We start from the raw sequence: 19,440 nt of genomic DNA on the forward strand, positions 1-19,440 counted from the left end.
AGGCGGAAACTGCTATTAAACCTTAAATCTAACATACCCTAAGTAGTCCATGTGGGCTACCCTCCCATAGTCTCATACCATGTCCCCAAAAGTATAATGTTCCCATTTGGCAAAGGAATAGTGCCAATTTAGCAAATATGGATCTTAATATCAAATCTAGTTCTACATGAGAATTAATTTCTCTCTATATTATTTGCTTCCAAAAGAGAATGGTGCAATGAGAAGTGTATGACTCAAACTCAAAGACAAAAGTTGCCAACGAGTGCTCTTCTGAAAACTTGTGCATTTAATGCATCAGAAATTGAAGCATTAGACATTTTCAATGAATAGTTTCAATTTAAAATCCTTAAAGAGTATCCTTAACACACTCGTTAGCAAGACCCATTATTTATTCATTTACATGAGCTATATATTTGTCACATTCAATTATCATATCAACTTTTATGTAGACCAAATGTGAGTACCAGTTTACAACAACAGACTGTGTAGAATACAAGCTTTAACTGAACAAGTTGAAATTAAAAAAACAAAAACTATATTATATAACTTGTATAAGCAATTCAATCAATAATCATGTGAAGTAATGATTAGATTCTACAAGACTGATAGTGTCCTAAAGAATCACCTAAAGCTAAACCTGAAAACCCTATTGTGCACACAAGCAATATTGAAAACAATATGTGGTCTCTCCAATTATCACAGATATACAGTGGAAATAGAATATACATAGGAGAAAGAATAATAGATCTATCTCTCACAATGTATATATAGATACTATAAAAAACCAAAGCTGCAAAACAGTGTTACAAAGAGTGCTATAAACCCTGTCTTTGACAACTTAAGTCCGTCATGTAAAGAATTGCTTCCACCTATCTCTCCAGCATTCACAAATTCACTTCTGCCGGTGCCAGTTGAAGCAGAGACATTAACTGTCAAAGAACCTGCAGTGTTGAATTTAAATTTAACAGCATGATCAGAATCAAATGCAATGCCAAGAATAATAACAAAGATAAATAAAAGTGTATTTTCCATATGAAATCCACCATGTCTTTCTGGTAGTGTAACTGAAACTTACAGTCATAGTTAGCCCATCCAATGCGTTGACCGACCAGATCGTAAACAACAATTTTGTCTTTTAATACGAGATCTGCCAAAATACAAAATGATGTTGTTAGTAATAGTAGTATAATACTCTCGAAGAAGAAAAAAAATCCCTAACAGATTATTTATGAACAATAATATTTTTTTTTGTAGTGTTATGAACAATAATTTAGTTACAAGAAAGATATTTTTAAATTGATCTTATGGCAGGTTAAGTGCATATCATTTTTTTATCACGGTAAGTGTAAATCATACTAATTTTAAATCCCAAGAATAATGGTGACCATTTTTTGGCCAAAGGCGGGGGCAAGAAGGTAAAAACAGGAGGTAATAATTTGATACTAAAAGTCTATATGTGGAATAAAATAACATCTAGTCAATATTAAAAAACAAAAAAATCTTTCTAAGTATTGATTCATGATCTAAATTTTTTAGTTGGCCTTCAATCAAATGCAAAATATCACAAAATAAAAGGTGGATATGCGACCATGAGTGTTCAAAATGGTATCATACCTCCTAGAATTGTTACCCCTTGACCCTGGGTTTTTTGAAAGCCAATACACCACACTGCTGCACCACCCTGTAACATGCATAGGTTCACCGTAGCATTTAGTGAGAAAACATATGGTATATAAAAACCAAACAAAGTGAAGCATAAGCTGAATATGAAAACTAAATGCATGTAATCAAAGGAGTCAACAATATCCAAGAATTTTGGTGTAAATATCTGAGACATGTCTTAAACCTTTCTCTACCCTAAAAAGTAACAGATTTCAGATGGAAAAATGACATGTAATGTTAATTACAAGAAAAACTGCCTTTCTTTGTTTGTATCCTGCTAATGCACTCAACTAAACAGAGAGATTGCAAGGATAATAAAGGAAATTTTAACCAAATATATTAGAATTGCAAATCGAGTTTGTAGTACTTGAGAATAATATCGGCAGTATCCTACGCATTAATAAATGATTCGTTCAATAAACTAAGTCATCATGTAAAATGCCATAAAGAAAGCACATTAGGCAGCTTTAGAAGCAAAGCAAAATCAAAATCAGATTAATAGATTTCATTAGACAGCAACTCTTCTATAACTGCCAACTGCAACTCACTCTATCTTAAAAGTATTGTTTTTGGAAATCACAAAATCCAAACCAATCCTCAGAAAAATGAAAAAGAAAAAATTGAAGCTTGAATACGTACAATAGAATTCTGTTGTATAAGGTAGTCCTGTGGTCTTAAAACCATAGATGCACCACCAGCAAAGTTCAGACTTACTTGAGGAAATATGTCACTGACACTAAACACAGTAATACGAAAGGAGTTAGAAAAAAGAGCATCAAGATGATCTATTTATACCACATAATCGAAAAAAGAGATACAAACGGAAATAAAAACATCCTAACCTGTCAGTGATTAAGAAACATTGATTTCCCCTGGAAACAACCGTACGTACAGATTGTGGTATGGTAGCTGTAATCTGCAGTAGTTGAAAAATCATTTTACCATCAATGTTTGATAAATCTCCAACCAAGCAAAAAACATGACATGATTGCTAAGTAATGCATAAAGCGTTAAAGCCTAAAGCAACATAATGTTATTGATAAATCGAATAAACTTGAAATTACCCAAAAGAAACTCACCGCATTGACAAAGGGATCGTAAGCCTCTTCTGCAAGGTATGCTAAAGTTGTTCCAGAATCAACAATGGTGCCTCTGTTGCTTGATGTTGCAAAAACTGATGGATCGACTTGCAATGCCTGGCCGTTGACAGATATGCTCTGTAGGTTTAAGTTGTAATGAGGCCTGAAATATTTGCAAAAGGTGCAGTTAGCTAAGAACAAACATTTGATTACGCTCGTAGTCCTAAGAACAAACACACAGATTTCCGATTGCTAGCTACGTTTAATAAAGAATTGAGATTTCCCTCATCACAGATAAAGTTACAAAAAGAAGGTTTAATTAATAGCAAGCAAGATATTAAAATGTAGCAGCAATTTTATTTTCAAGAAAGGACTTACTGTGATGGAACAAGTGGAGTATAAACTATGTTAGGCTCCACAATCTCACCAAGAACCAGAATTCCTCCACCAGAGCTATCTCCTCTAAGACAATGAGAGAATACTCCAGAAGCAATCCCTTGTGATGAGAGCTGTGAGATCACAGACATTTGCTGTTGCCCAAATCCAAATATACCATCAACTGCTCTGTCAGATTTTGTCAAGTCTCCACTCTGCTGGTTACTACAACTACTCGATTCACAAAGTAACAGTATCCGAGATTAGATTAAACCAATAAACACGAGGAAATAAAAACAAAATGCTATCAAATATCAACCATTTCAGGCTCATGAGAGCTCACCCAAAAACTACAGGAGCTGAAGAATTTGTAGACACAGATCCCTCAAAAATAGTATCCAAATGCATCGTATCGGACACGTAATAGCCTGAGGTTCCGCTACCATCTCCATACTGGAAAGTGTAAGAGCACTGGTTGGTCTGACCGGAACAGGTTGCATCTGATGATTGTATTCCACTATTGCACCTTTTGTCAGAACAAGATATTAACGATGATGTTGATGAACTCCTAGGGTCGAAAAAATTGAGCTCAATCTGTGACATAATCCATAAACAGTAAACCATTATATTGACATATTCCATCTCTACATTGTTCACTGTTCTGCAAACATGATGCATAATCAACAAATAGAGAAGATTGAATTTACCTGTAACCCACTTGTCTGCGGACAACCATTGCAGGAGCTGCAACTGACCCAGAGAACATCACTTCCAGTGTCAATCTGCACATAAAATTCTACTGGAGGAGTACCCAACAGCACCTTTGTAAAATAGAGCCTGAAATAGTCCATCAATTTTAAATCAAACACACGCGCACGCGCACACAAAAAGATAAAATATAATGGAAAGAGGAAAAGATGGACACCCGACACTAGTAATAATTTAAGAAAATGGAATGATTGAAATTTGAATGTAAGCAAAACTAACTTGAAGGAAATTAAGAAAGCAATTTAGAAGTGTCGGCGCTAAGAAACTGAAGTGTCTCGTGTCAGACACCAACACACCTTCAATCTGAAGTGCTGATGCCGAAAAACAAACTTGAAGGAAATTATGAAAGCAATTTAGAAACCATATATTGTCCTACAATCACTTATAGAAACTATCTTCAAGTTTCCAAAAATAGAAAACAAAATTGAAATTCTCTTAGCCATAGAGAACTAAACTAAACTAAATCAAGCAATCTTTATTTGTTGTAAACTTTTAATAACGAAACACCAAAAAGCATTCAACTTGATTCAAACACACGAAACCAAAAACATCAAAACTAAAACCGACCCTTTACCAAAAAAAGTGAAATTCGATTGAATTACCCGACTTGAAATGGATCAAAGGTACCATGAACAGCAAAATCAGCAACACCGTTTGAAGAAGACTGCAATCTACGATGCCTTAACAAATCTCTAGCTTTCAGCTGACTAAGCTCAATTCCGTGGTTCGTCGGAAAAGCTCTTTCCAACGTTAGAGTTGCCGGAGATCCGGAAACAATCACCGTCGCCGCCGTTAACAAGATGGCGGTGAATGTAAAAACAACCGCCATTAATTAAAATGGTTTAATTTACTTATTTGTAACTGATTGTTGTTGCTAATTGTGTTTACGCACGTATATGTTGTGTTTTTTTAATGTAGTTGTGTAGAAAACAAGATAAGAGTTATTGTATGTATATGAAGAAGGAAAATGGTTAAGGTTGTTTTGTTTTTTGGTTTGGACAAGAGTTAAGGTTGTTGTTGTTGTTAACAAAGAATGTTCTGTAACATCATCATCATCATCGGAATTGCAGAAAGAGAGAATGAGAGAGGGAATGTATTTGTAGTGTGACAAAAAATTTGGATTTAGAATTGGAATGAAAGAAGGTAAGTTAAGTTAACATTATATGAATATTTGGTTCCATTTAAAAATGGATCAAAATTGATTCCGAACTAGTAGTTGAATTGATTCTGGCATGTTTTTTTTTTATTTACAACTAATTTTGGTTATAGAATTGATTCTGAATGAATGATTGATTCCAATTTTAAAGGGATTAAAATTGATTTTGATATGTTTAGTTATAGCATAACTGTTTTTAAGTATAATTGATTTCGCTTCATAAATTTTGATAGTGTACAAGATTCGAACCTCAGACCTTGCATATAAATTATGCATTATCCCTACCAATTGAGTTAAGTTTACGGGAACTTTGCTTCATAAATTGATTTGATTCTACTCGAAGATTCGATTTATTGTTTTTTATTATAAAATTGATTTTTACATTCAAATACATAGTTCAACCTACTTTTATATGCTTTTTTCCTAACACAAATGAATTTATCTTTAGTTGGAATCAATTTAATCAAAAATCAATTATTTTATCGACAGAACCAAACATAGACTAAGGTTTTCAACTTTCAACTATGGATTACGTAAAGTTGGCACTATGTGTCCTCTATTATTTTCTTTCTTTATCTTTTTAAGGGAAGTCCCACTTTGAGATGAATATTACATAATCATGTGCGTCCATCCCACGCGTTTTTTCTTTAAATAGTAGCAGCAAAGACTAAAGAGGATTGTTTTGATTTTTTTATTGCTTGTTTTTTTCTTCTTGTTAGGTCAAAAACATTGAACTGTTGATTTGACCAAAATAGAATGTTCCTCTGAGAAAATAGATAATTGTGGTCAACATGCCATGGGCATGGTGCATGCAATGCAACAAATTCATCTAGTCTAGGTGAATGCCTACCATTTGATTGATAACTAGAACTAGAAGGAGAATTTTTGGATATTCATGCATTAAAAAAAGGTGGATACTATACCCATAAGTCAAGTTAATTTAAATGCACTTAAAAAGAATTAAATAAAAAAAATCAGAGGAGATTTTTTTTTTCTGTTAGGTTTTGATGAGTATTGAGAGGGCATTCTAGAGGTATTGCTGTAGCCTAGAAGTGTGATGTGGTGAAGGTAATGGTGCTAAGAGAAATGTAGCTTATTTTTATTTTTGACTTCTTAATTAGTAATGGATAGATAAATATAAATATTGTTTGTGTTGTATCTTCACCTGCTATAAAATAATGGACGTGTTACATCATTTGTAAATTACTTAGTAGTTTACAGCTTACATATTATATGTCATTTATCTATCCATCACTATTTAAGGGCGTTGTTACTTCTTGCATACAAAATTTAAAATATTGAAGAAATATCCATTCCTCACCTCCCAAATTCACTAAACAAAAACTAAATTATACTATTTTTTATAAAAACTAAATATACTATATTTATACTTATAAAATTGAAATTCATATATGTAGTTTGAACAATGATTCAAAAAATACTTTGGCGACTTTAAATTTTTGAAAATTTAATGATTGGTTAAGAGAAATATAGAAACAAAGTCATCAACATCATCAAAACAGAATCGAAATAATTATACTTCCTTAAATGCCTAGTTTTCTATGTCACTTGAAAGAGAAAGCATAAGAGCAAAACGAAACTAAGAAATTGAAGTAAGGAACTTTTGCTTTGCATCGCATCATAACAAACTTTAACTTAGACCAATGCACAATTAACAAATTGCAATCTCATTTTTGAAGGACAAATGCAGTCCACATACACGACCAACCATCTTTTGCTTTTAATTTTGTGTTACATTGAAAAATAATTATAGAAGTTCTTAAAAAAATAAACCCATAGTTTGTGTCTCCCCATGGGATGGATGGTATAGGACCATTACTCTAATTATTATTATTATTATTATAGATTAATCAAGCCTTTATTTTTGCTAAACATGGGATGGGACATTGGTGTGGTCATGTCCATTATTGGACAACCTTAACTGTGTCAGGAGGAGGCTGTGCTAAAGAAACTTCGTAGCAGACAAGTACGGCTATGATAAACTCCCACAACACAACACAACACTAAAAAAGTTCATTTAGTTCTACTTTTGTTTTGTTTGATTACATTTTAATCTCTACTTTATTTTGAATATAATTGGGATCTTAGGCTGAAAAAAATGAATCTCAATGAAGAAGCCTAAAAAACTCAAAACTTTATAAAGTTTAATGAGAGAAGTTGGCTAGTCCATGACAATAATAAAGTTTGATCATTTTTCAAGTCAGACGTATGTTTGAATTGACGGTAAATTTAGATTGAACATATAATGATTGATATTTTTAATTTCTTCAAGCGAATCTTGAATATAAATAAAAAAATACACATATTTGATGTCTCAAATTTCAAATATAAAAAAACTTATTCTGTCGAAAAAATACAAACAAATCAACTATGTGCTTTTTTTTTATTTTATAGCGGCCAGGGTTTGAAATTCGGACCTTGCATATATTATGTATTGTCCCTAAACTAAGCTCACGAGGACGTGTTTTTTTTTATCGATTCAATGGTGTCGCTTTTCAAGTATTTATCAATTAATATAATTTTTTTAATGCCTCTTTTATTTTCATGGAACAAAGTTTTCGTAAAACATGCTTTCGAGAATACATTTTTTTATTTTTTTATTTCATTAGAACAAGATTAACTGTGCTTAGCCAAATTTTTATACATGGAACATCATTCAACATGCAAAGTCACCAACTTAAGGTCTGAACTTTAGGTAATCACATTCACAAATAACCTAAGGGCACCAGATATACCCAATATGCTCGTCACCAACCTAAGGGCTGAACTTTTCTTGCAAAGTCATGTGTTGCACACCCACACAGCCATATGAAGAATAATTAATTGAAAATGCTAACTTTTCTTTCTCTTTTGTTTTGTTATTAAAATAACAACATTAATTCTTCGATCAAGAATAAACTAAAAATTGCTAAAATCATATAGAAAAAATATGTGAACAAACTCACACTAAGATTAATTAGGCACAACGCAAAATATCTATAAATATGATGAAATTAAAGTGTTTGGATTGCTCATACCTTTATGTATATATAAGATTAAACATGTCAAAGTCATTGATTTAATCTGCACTTGATTGATGTTAATCAGTCTGTTTGAACGAACACTCTAACAAGACAAAAAAAATTAAAAAACATCATACCAAGATGACGAACAAAACAAACATATCGCATTAAATAGACAACAAAATTACGAGGAAAAAAAATGTGAAAATCACTTGTTTAAATAAAAGAAGAGAAAAACAACTATTTAGAGCTCCTACTCCCTTTATTAATCGTTAAACAATTAAGTTACGAACTTTTGGTCTATAGTATTGCCAAGTCAAAGTAACCAATGTGTTAAAAAAAAGAGTCAAAGGTAACTAATGCATTTAGCTTTAAATAAATATGAAAAATCATCTGCTACTTATATATGCTCTAGAACACGTCCCCGTGAGCTTAACTCAGTTGGTAAGAACAATGCATAATATATGCAAGGTTTGGGGTTCGAACTCAGATACAAAAAAAAAAAGCTCTAGAACACATTTTCCACTTCAACATGCAAAGAGAATGAAATATGAAGTCGTCTAATATTTTCGTTCTAAGTCTATCTAAGAGGAATGTTAAGAATATTCTTATTTCAATATTCACTTTTTTATTGGTGAAACTAAAATGAATCCCAATACTTTATGTGGGATATGGATCCTCTCCTTTCATTCACTTTCTCGTTCTCCCACCTTCTAGAGTTTGTATCTATCTCTTTAAATTTTAGAGTGAATATCAAGAGAGAGAAAAGATAAAGAAATAAATTGAGGATCAAGAGAGATACATACACGTGTTTTGAAAGGAGGGAGGAGAATAAGATCTTTTTTTGTTAAAATGAGTGTTGCTAACCTTCCTCGTCTATCTAATTAACTGAAAAATTATTTTTCACCTATCATTGTCAAATGTATTAAGAGATGTTGTGACACAGAATATAAAATGAATGAGAAAATTTCACATAAAAAAAAAAAAAAAAAAAAAAAAAAAAAAAACAAAGAAAGAAAGAGAAAATCAATTGGAACTGGGTTTAGCAGCCACAATGGGCAAATTAGTGTTCGAATATCACCTGAAAAAGATACTTACATTTAACTTCGATTTGGATTACCTCAAGTAAATTGAACCTATGAAAATCAAAAACAAAAAAAGAAGTTAAAAGTTAGTTAATTATGTTAGAAAAGTTTGTTGCTTCATGCACAAGTTAGTTAATGGTTTTTTTTTTTAAAGGAAGTTAGTTAGTTGTTGGCTTCTATATTTAGTTTCTCTTTTATGTTTGTAATTACAACTTGATTTGGTTGTCAAATGTAAATTAATAAAGATTATAAAGTGTATAAAACTTATGTGATCATATCAAGTAAGTGTGTGCAGTATTCATAACTTTTCTAAACTTTTTCTCATTTCTTCCTATTCACTTCACTACATCATACTCTAGAGTTATGATATTCCCTCATATCCTATTTATAAGAAATATTTGATCTTTTTTGATTCATTGCATAAATGATATATTTGGTCTATATTCTAAACAAGATACATCAATTATTCAATGAATTTAAAAAGCCAAATTTTTTTTATAAATAGAACTGAAGGGAGTAGGCTACAAGCGCACAATTTTATTACATAATAAAAAACTTATTTGAGGTAGGAGTGTGAGATTGAGTTCGATTGAGTTATAATACAATAGTCATCGGTGATAAATAGAGAATGTCTCATTTCTCACATTGTCCAAAGTTTGAGTAATTGATTAACTCTTATTTAGTGATTTAAATTAATTAATGATGATGATTATGGGTACATGCGTACTAAAATATGAAAATAGAAACATTATTAAGGTGTTGTGTGCATTACATTAAACTACTTATACAGTTCTCGTGAGCTTGGCTCAGCTGGTATGCTGATATGTACAATGCATAATATATGTAAAGTCCAGGGTTCAAATCCTAACCACCACAAAAAAAAACTACTTATACAAATATATAAATCAATCCGTCTAAAATGAGTGAACTATGTTATAAAATTGATTATGTAATTGATAACAATATGTTTTATGGTATTTTTGTAAGAACAAATTAATTAATATAGTTATATTTTTATGGGTTTGTCTAACATGTGCAATATTGCACATGTTAAAGATATCAAAAGAATCAACTTTTTTTTTTTAAACCAAAATTATTTATTAAAAATTTATATATTTACTATAAAATACACAAGTTCCAATATAAATTTGCTACTTTAAACTTCTCAACATGTGCAAATTTGTACATGTTAGAAAAACCCTATTTTTATTTAGGTTTTATTTTCATTTCGCTACGCTTTACTTTATTTTTGAATAAATAGGTATAAGGAGAGGTGTACTAAGCAATGGTGCAAGTTGGGATAGAATCTTCCATAAAACAAAGACTTGTTGACCAAGCCATGATCAAGGACAATCAAACAGCAGTCAAAACCATTTTCAATAATCAAATAGTGACAAATAATTCAGCATCCTTTCGTAAGACACATCATCAAAGCTCAAAACTATGACCTAATAATGGAGTAGTCAAGCGATCAACCTCCTTAAATGTAGAGGTTGTTACGGTTGCCCATAATGGAGGGAGGGGATATACTGTAACACCTCTATTATTCCATGTTTAGTGGTTTTCCTTTTGGCACTTGAATCATCTTTTGTAATTTCTATTCAATATGAGACTACTGCTGAGTGTATTAAAAGTGTTTTGTAATACTTAGTATATAAACAAGTATAGGATTTCCTTAGTTTGACACCACATTACCATGCAAAAAACTCTTATATTGTTTTTGTATTGTCAATAAGTTTCTTTGTTTTATTTCCTGCCTTCTTTTATTTTTCTTAGCTAACTCATCCTTATGACGAGTAAGTAGTTTTCTCTAGTCTTGAGGTTACTAAAAGTAGTCTTAATACAAACTTTCCATAACCCTCATTTCTTTATTTTGTTTAGGAAATGAATTCATCTAATCTAATTTGATCTTATTGATTTTCAAATCTAACCTAATATGATCTTATTGATTTTCAAATCATGGTGTGGTTGTTAGAGCTAGATGGACCAAGTTAGATTGGTTCAGGCACAATAAGATCTAACAATCACTTATTGATGTTATCAACGAAGGACCAAAAATTGAGGTTGATAATAAGAAGATTGAAAGATCACAAACACCATATAATTCACTAAAATCTTAGGCGATCTTCCAATAAGTGAAAGTGAAAGGGAGGTTGCCAGAAATATAAGACTAGACACAATGTTTGAAGATTGAGAATAACCTTATAATTTTAGAATTGTTAGTAATTTTGCATTTAAAAGCATAATTGGAATGAATTCCACGTGTCACACATAATTCTATTCAGAATATCCTAGTTAATCATTCTCTATACTACGAACCACAATCAATATTGAGGCAGCCTAGAAAACTGGCCATTACAAAAGTCTTCGTCTCAAGCCACGAGCCAACAACTTGGGGGTTATTATTCTTGATCGGACAAAGGCCCAGTCCTCTGGCCCTGGAGTCCGCTATCTAAGCCCAAGGTCTGGTAAGGTGTCCACATAAAGTTACATACCATATGAAACAACAAAGGACTGCATCGTACCAAGGATCACACTCAGAGCACCTTTGACCCTTCACTTGATCCAATGTTCACCTGACCATCTCGTCGCAAAGGTCAAACTGTCACTTTCACATTTGAGGGTCTATAAACAGGGTATGCCTCTCCTAAATCAAAGTACACATTTTCATTCCGAGAAATCACCTCAAAGCTCATTGAAACCTCATTGACTTGAGCATTGAAATGTCTTCGCAGGTACAACCAATTATAAATTAGGATTGAAATATGATGTCATATATAGTCAAATTTTCTAAAATATCATGTTAAATATCAAAAGGAAGTTCATTTTCATTTGTCTATTATTTCATCAGGCTATTTAAACATAAATATGATTATTTATTTAAATATGTTAGTATGAAATAAACTTTTAAATGTGGTAAGAAACCATCTCTTATTTTCAAAAGGTAACTTAGCCTATTCTCACCACTAGATGTACCATACATTTGTGTTTATTGCTTTATTTCCAAACAGACTTTGGGTTTGTTTGGATTAACTTGTTTTTCCATTTAAACAAATAAATAAGCTTTTATGTATTATTCATGAGTTTGTCAAGACAATTTACGTAAACAACTTATAAAAATAAAATTTTCATTAATGAAATCTTATGAATTAACGTAAAATCTTATTTATTTGTATAAACTTGTTCTATAAACTCAAAAATAAGTCAATTCAAACGGATTTGTCTAAAACACAGAAGTAAAATAATCTTTTTTTTTAAAGAACAAGTAAAATAGTCTTTTACGACACACGAATGTCTTTTTCATCATTGAATTAAAAAAAAAATTGTATTTCATTTAATTTAATCATGAGATTCATTGATCTAGTTTAATCAGGGTCTTGAACTCAAATTCAACATTGAGTATGCAATATCATTAAAACTCTCGGAGCTCAAAAAATTAGTATTCGCAATCGTGCATGAAGCATATTCAGGGTTATACGAGAAAACTAATTTGTGGGAGAGGTAAAATTTGTCTAACTTTTACGCAATAAAATTGATCCAAACAAAGCACTTCTCGTTTACTTTTATTTGTTTGTTTTCCCGGCAACAACAAAAACAACAAGTACCAAACCAAACACAACTCAAAAACCCTAATTTTCCCATTCACTGAATTCGAGGTTTTCTTTTCCCTCAATCTCACTCCAATCCAATCTTTCTCATCCACCACCATTATTCTTCAAATCGATTCATCCTATTTCAAATTTCAATTTTTTGTTTCAGTGTATCGCCAATACTAGTTTGAAGCTTACTCCTTCGACTTCAATGGCGGAGGATCGGAAAGATGCGAGTGATTACAGTTCAGAAGATGAAGGAACTGAGGATTACAAACGAGGTGGATATCATGCGGTTCAGATTGGTGACACTTTCAAAAATGGGTGCTATGTTGTTCAGAGTAAGCTTGGTTGGGGTCATTTTTCCACTGTTTGGCTCGCCTGGGATACTCTCAAATTGGTTGGTACCCTTTTCATTGTTTTGATTTATTGGATTAAAAATTTATGCTTTTTGACTTTTGATTATTGATTATTGAGTTTAGTGTTTTTGAGTTATGAAGGGTTGTCACTGTGTATGTGATAGAGTAATTTGAACAAAATGTATGTTTTTTTTTCTTGTTTTGTATGGATTTTAATATTTATTATTTTCAATGTTAGAATATGATTGATTTTTGAACTGGAATTTATCACTGTCTAATTGAAACTAATATAAGTATCAGGAGATTTTGAACTGCTATGAAGCACCGACATATACACGGACACCGGATATGACAATGACATGTTGACATATGTAATAATTTGAGAAAGTCAAATATTTGAATGTAACTACAAGTGTCGGTGTCATGTAGAGTCCGACATGTGTTGGACATTGGTCACACTTTTAATGGAAGTTTTGGTGCTACATAGGTTGTGTGTGTTTAGTTTGGTACAAAATTTTGAATTTTTAAATAGTTATTTATATTTTTGTTGCCTTGATTCTCTTTCTAATTTCTTTAGTTGTTGGTCATATATATTGTGTGTTATTGGAGTTCTTTTCATTGGATGACAATTTACTTTGTGACCATGTTTGTTGAAAGCCTAGGTAGCAGACATGCCATGATATTTCATTGAAAACTCTACTGACGATGAGGTTAATTATTTGTTTGTAGCGATATGTTGCCTTAAAAATTCAAAAGAGTGCTCAGCACTACACGGAAGCGGCAATGGATGAAATAAAGATTCTCAAACAAATTGCTGAAGGGGATCTAGAGGATAAGAAATGTGTTGTGAAGCTTTTGGACCACTTTAAGCATTCAGGGCCTAATGGTCAGCATGTTTGTATGGTTTTTGAATTCCTTGGGGATAATCTTCTTACACTAATCAAGTATAGTGATTATCGTGGTATTCCCCTTCCCATGGTCAAAGAAATTTGCTACCATGTTTTGGTGGGTTTAGATTATTTGCATCGTGAGCTTTCTATAATACACACTGATTTGAAGCCAGAAAATGTTTTGCTTGTCTCTCCAATAGATCCATCTAAAGATCCTAGAAAATCAGGAGTCCCACTTATACTTCCAACCACTAAAGTCAAGACTGTGTCCAAGAACGGGACCACAAAACCTGACAAAAGTTTGAATGGAGATTTAACCAAGAACCAGAAAAAGAAAATGCGGAAAAAGGCTAAAAAAGCAGCTCAGAAGGAAAGTCCCGAGGTAGCAGAGGAGGATTCTGAAGCACCTGAACAAGATGATTGTAGTAATGATGTGAAACCAAATGTAGAAAATGGTGAAGGTAAACCTAATAGTCCCACAAGTAAAGATGAATCAGCAAAGACTTCTGAAACTAAGGATGTTCCACAAGGAAGTCAGGTTTCTAGGAGAGGTAGTTGCTCTACGAGAAAGAAGTTGCTCGCAGCTGTTGATCTAAAGTGCAAGCTTGTGGATTTCGGAAATGCTTGTTGGACGTATAAACAATTTACAAATGATATCCAGACTAGGCAGTATAGATGTCCTGAGGTTCTTCTAGGTTCTAAATACTCGACTCCGGCAGATATGTGGTCCTTTGCTTGCATATGCTTTGAGCTTGCCACTGGCGATGTTCTTTTTGATCCTCACAGTGGTGATAACTATGACAGGGATGAGGTAACCTGTTTTGAACTTCAAAATAAATTTTTGGCTTTACTTCTTCTATACTTTTTTCTTTGTTTATATATGTTGTCTTAGGAATTTGAAATGCATTGAAAAATAAGAAACATTTAGGGTCCGTTTGGTTCGCGGGTTTTGAAGGGGAGGGGAAGGGAGGGAATATTTTAAAATTTTTGTGTTTGGTTCAATTTTTAGAAGGGGAGGGGAGGTAGAGGAAGGGGAGCAAAATCCCTCATAAGCTCATTTATTGCTCCCCCTCAAATTGGAGTTTTTTGGAGGGGAGGAGAGGGAAAGAGAGATGAGTTAATGCAATTTTAATTACATTGACATAATTATCTTCATGTTTATTTTTTAATGACAAAACCGTCCTTATTAAAAATTTAAGTGTTTTCAACATATTGCTTATTACCATCTTTTTTGTAACATGCCAATGTCAATTTTTTTTTTTTTTAACGAGAACTGCATATTCTTGTCTTCTAATTTTTTTTTTACGTGAATTCACTTTTTTGACTAACGTTGCTTTTTTTTTTATTTTGATATATTTATTTTATAGTTTTTAATTGTATTATATATTAAAACATAATTAATAAAATTTGTAGAAGATTTTTTATAAATATATTTTAAAAATAATTTCTAACAATAAATATTTTTATATTTTACTAGATTATTTTAGAAGTGCTCTAATATTTATGAATACCTAATATTTTGTTAGAACTTTTGTGTTTGATTATTTATGGAGTTTTTGGTTACTGAGTTTTCATGTTTAAATTTTTATGAAGTGAATAATATAAAAATCATGATATTGTTTTAAGGTTAGAGGGATAAAAAAGTAATTTGGTTTTAAAATCCCTCCCCTTCCCTTATGAACCAAACACATATTTAATTAAAATCCCTTCCCTCCCATCATTTGAACCAAACATATATTTAATTGATATATCTCCCCTTCCCTCCCCTCCCTTTCCTTCCCCTCCATTAAAACCCCTCCCCTCCCCCTCCCCTCCGTTGAACCAAACGGACCCCTAGAGGGAATATTTGTTTGTTAAAAAGTTGGATCAAGTTGGTAAAATTGATAAGTTATGTGGCCAAAAATAGTTTGTCTTAGAATTTGGGGACCTAACTTAACACTACAAAACCGGCTTGTAAGGTGGGGAATGACTCCCACTTATAGACATATTTTTAGGCCATACCTCATCCGATGTGGTACTTATAACACCCTCCTCGCGTCTAGGACTGAACACCTGAAGCTTGATGAGTGACTCGATAGCGGATGACCCAGCAGATCTCATGTAGGCTCTGATACCATTTAGGAATTTGGGTTAGGGACTAGTTTGAGATATTAGTAAGGACGTTAGGTATTTGTCCTTGCTTTTTGATCTAGTAAACATGAGGGAAGTTTTTGTGGTGATGGCATGTTTTGGAAGCTATTTGACTTCGATGGGTGAATTGATTGCCAAAATTCACTGTGTTTAGATTTTCTACTGCTTATTTTCATTGTTTTTTATTTTAAATTCATGCCTTTGAGTTATATAGGCTGTTTAGAATTATCATTTTTGTTAGAGGTTCTTTTGAAATTTCTATCTTTTGCCCTTTTGGAAAAGTATCTTATGATTCGTCTAGAAACCTAGCGGAAGTGTTGCTAATCAGAAATTGTCTTTTGTTAATGGTTATTGAAATCCACGTTTTTTTTACTAATAACTTTAATACTGTTGTTTTTATAAAAATTAAAAAATACTACTTTTAACTTGGTCATTGTGATTTAATCTATGGTTTCTTATATTTATAGATGGGTATGTTTTATAATAAAGTGAAGACATTTTTTAGGAAGCTTAATTATTATATAAACAAACTGACTAGGTTTACTTCAAATCGAATTTGAACTTGTTTTTGTTTCTTGGAATATTATGAGCGTGTTTGGAAGGGTCATTAGATTTTATCTTATATTATGTCATAAGTGTTTAGAAGTCCAGTCTGAGTTTTAGTAAATTTTCACAATCTTTCTGGAATATTTTTTTAAGTCTGTTATTTAGACTTTTTTTTTAATCTTCTGTTTTGTATATATTGAGTTATTTTAGAAGAGGTTATCTTCAGTTTACATAATAATCCATGAAAACTTTTCGCTTTTCATTTTAGCAACTACGAACACATTATTCGTTCATGAATAAAAACTTTTAATACATTGTAAGCACTGCTGAGTATATGTTTAAATATGTTATTTATTCAAGCTTTATAACTGAATATATCTAGGCAGAGGCCTTCTGCCATGTAAAATGAAATACACAATTAAAGTCTACTCTATATCCGATTGTATGTTTTCTGAGTACTCATCAATTGATTTGTGAGAAAACTCTTAACAAGTACTATTTATCTTTGCACCTTAGTCACTAATTTAGTTTCTTTCAAGAAGGAAGGGATTATTAGACATTTAGGGTGTGTTTGGATTGAGGGTTTAGGAGGGGAAGGGAGGGGAGGGGTTAATTTTCTTTTTTAAATCACGGACTAGATAACATGTTTTTCTAAAATAAATGAAGTGTGACTGAAGTATTATATGATCGAAGTATTATATGATCGTTTATCATGTTATTTTATTTTTTAAAAAACTTTTCATAGTGTCCGAAATTTAAAAACGAAAAGTGAGCCCTCCCCTCCCTTCACCTCCTAAACCCTCCATCCAAACACACCCTTAGACTTCCCTATACTACTGATGACAAAATAAATTGTGTACCCACGATAAAGTTCGTTATAGGTATCAAAAAATTATATTAAAAAACATGTATTTCGTCTACTCCTTGTTAATAGAGATAGGAACAAAGGTTAAGGTATAGTTGTCTCCTAAAAAAATAATTAATATTATTGTTTCATTAATAACTCGTTTGACAAGTGTAATACATTAACATGCTTACGTAGCAATTTTGGGGAGCAAACACATTTCTTCAAGTATGTAAGGTTAATTCTAGAGTAAACCACCAAATTGGTCCATGTCTTTGTAATTCACTCTCAAACTAGTCACTGACTCTACTAATATCTCAAAATATTATCAAGATCTGGCATATACTTTTTTTTTATTGGGGGTACGAAAATCATACAGTTGCCATTGTACAGTTCAATTAATTCTAAGTTATTGGGGGCTTTAGTCCTTATTTCCTTAGAAATATTGCATATTGATGCATTTCTTTTTTATACCCACTGAAAAGTCTGAAATACAGCTGTGGTTATTTCGACTTCAACTTTAATTGATTTGTTTTGATGAGATTTTAAAATTTACTCTTCAGGATCATCTGGCATTGATGATGGAGCTTCTTGGGATAATGCCTCGCAAGGTAGGCATATTAGGTGTTATGCTGCATAATGTTAAAGTTGCTATATTATCAATTTGCATGTTGATATGCACAGGGAGAAAAATATTCAATGCATTATTGATGCTTCATTATCCTTGATCCTATTGTATCTACTCTCTTTCTGTCTATGATTTTTTGTTTTGTTTTGAATATTCAGTATCAACATTTTGTTAGTTATCATCCTCAAAACTTGAACAATTATTTTGTTCAGATTGCTCTTGGTGGCCGCTATTCCCGGGACTTTTTCAATAGATCTGGTGATTTGAGACACATTCGCCGGTTGCGGTTCTGGCCTATTACTAAGGTTTTGACGGAGAAGTATGATTTCAGTGCGCAAGATGCAAGTGACATGTCTGACTTCCTTGTTCCGTTACTTGACTTTGTTCCTGAAAAGAGACCAACGGCCGCTCAGTGTCTTACTCATCCATGGATGAGTGCAGGTCCTCGGACTCTTGAGCCCTCAGTGAATAGCATCCATGCTGATGCCATTAATGCAGAAAAGCCTGGAAAGTTAAGGGAAAAGGACGAGCAGGAGGCTGTGGAAGTTAGTATGGGGAATATGACCATTGATGGAACTCCAAAGACACTCAAAGATTTCCAATCTACAAAACCATCGGAGTAGCCGCGAATTGGCTTGTGTATGCAACCTGTTACTTTTATATGGTAAGTTTTGGTGGTCCTTGGAGCATGATGTTCAATGTAACTGTTATATTATAAGCATTATGTGCAAATGGGTCATACTTAAGAGGTTATGGTTTGAGAAACCCTTCATAAGGGCAAGAGAAGCTGGATGGAAGCCTATTACAATGGAATTATACCACTTCTTTCACCTCTTGTAAAAGTGTGTAGAAGGTAGCTTCCTTCACACACTCAATAGAGTGCACTAGGTCATGAATCATAATCACGAGGATATTTTATTGTTTTTTTTTAGAGTTTGTTTAATATTTATCCCTAGATTAGATGCTCATCATCCATAATGTTATATTTTAGGAGTTTGAACTTTGACTGTACATTTGAATGAGTTTTTTTTTTTTTTTTTTTTTTTTTTTTGTATCTATATCAGATTTTGTTGCAGTAGACATTACCGTTACATCTTTTGTTTCTTAATTTTTGGTATATTTTTAGTAATTCACTTGTGTGTTTCTTAACCTAAAACTTAGCTCAAGATTCATTATATACATTTGAATTCCTAGGTTTGGTTCTAAGCTCCTTAAAAAAGGGTTTGTTTCTAAGAAAAAAACCGGGACACAGGCAGTATGTTATAATTGATAATATTTAGGCTTAATTACTATTTTCGTTCCTTA

At 32.2% G+C, this 19,440-nt stretch overlaps 2 protein-coding genes across 3 annotated transcripts; one reads left to right on the plus strand and one right to left on the minus strand.

Moving 5' to 3' along the window:
- Positions 1-518: 518 nt before the first annotated feature.
- On the minus strand, positions 519-5,123 carry LOC25487480 (aspartic proteinase 36). The gene is made up of 10 exons (XM_013609424.2): positions 4,487-5,123; positions 3,824-3,953; positions 3,460-3,710; positions 3,120-3,347; positions 2,742-2,904; positions 2,505-2,578; positions 2,302-2,398; positions 1,615-1,681; positions 1,076-1,147; positions 519-941 (listed from the first exon to the last, which is right to left on the minus strand). Exons 1-10 carry the CDS (start codon positions 4,711-4,713, stop codon positions 775-777), a joined length of 1,476 nt encoding a protein of 491 aa, XP_013464878.1. The 5' UTR covers positions 4,714-5,123; the 3' UTR covers positions 519-774.
- Positions 5,124-12,666: 7,543 nt separating this feature from the next.
- LOC25487481 (SRSF protein kinase 3) lies at positions 12,667-19,146 on the plus strand. 2 transcript variants are annotated; one of them, XM_024776714.2, is made up of 5 exons: positions 12,667-12,804; positions 12,908-13,138; positions 13,827-14,798; positions 18,071-18,118; positions 18,348-19,146. In XM_024776714.2, the coding sequence occupies exons 2-5, from the start codon at positions 12,950-12,952 to the stop codon at positions 18,756-18,758; spliced, it is 1,620 nt and encodes a 539-aa protein (XP_024632482.1). In that variant the 5' UTR covers positions 12,667-12,804; positions 12,908-12,949; the 3' UTR covers positions 18,759-19,146. The 2 variants fall into 2 exon arrangements, with proteins under 2 accessions (XP_024632482.1, XP_013464879.1); XM_013609425.3 differs by having other exon boundaries at positions 12,720-13,138.
- The last annotated feature ends 294 nt before the right edge of the window (positions 19,147-19,440 follow it).

Source organism: Medicago truncatula, chromosome 2 (genome assembly GCF_003473485.1).
Source record: "Medicago truncatula cultivar Jemalong A17 chromosome 2, MtrunA17r5.0-ANR, whole genome shotgun sequence".
Taxonomy (NCBI): domain Eukaryota; kingdom Viridiplantae; phylum Streptophyta; class Magnoliopsida; order Fabales; family Fabaceae; genus Medicago; species Medicago truncatula.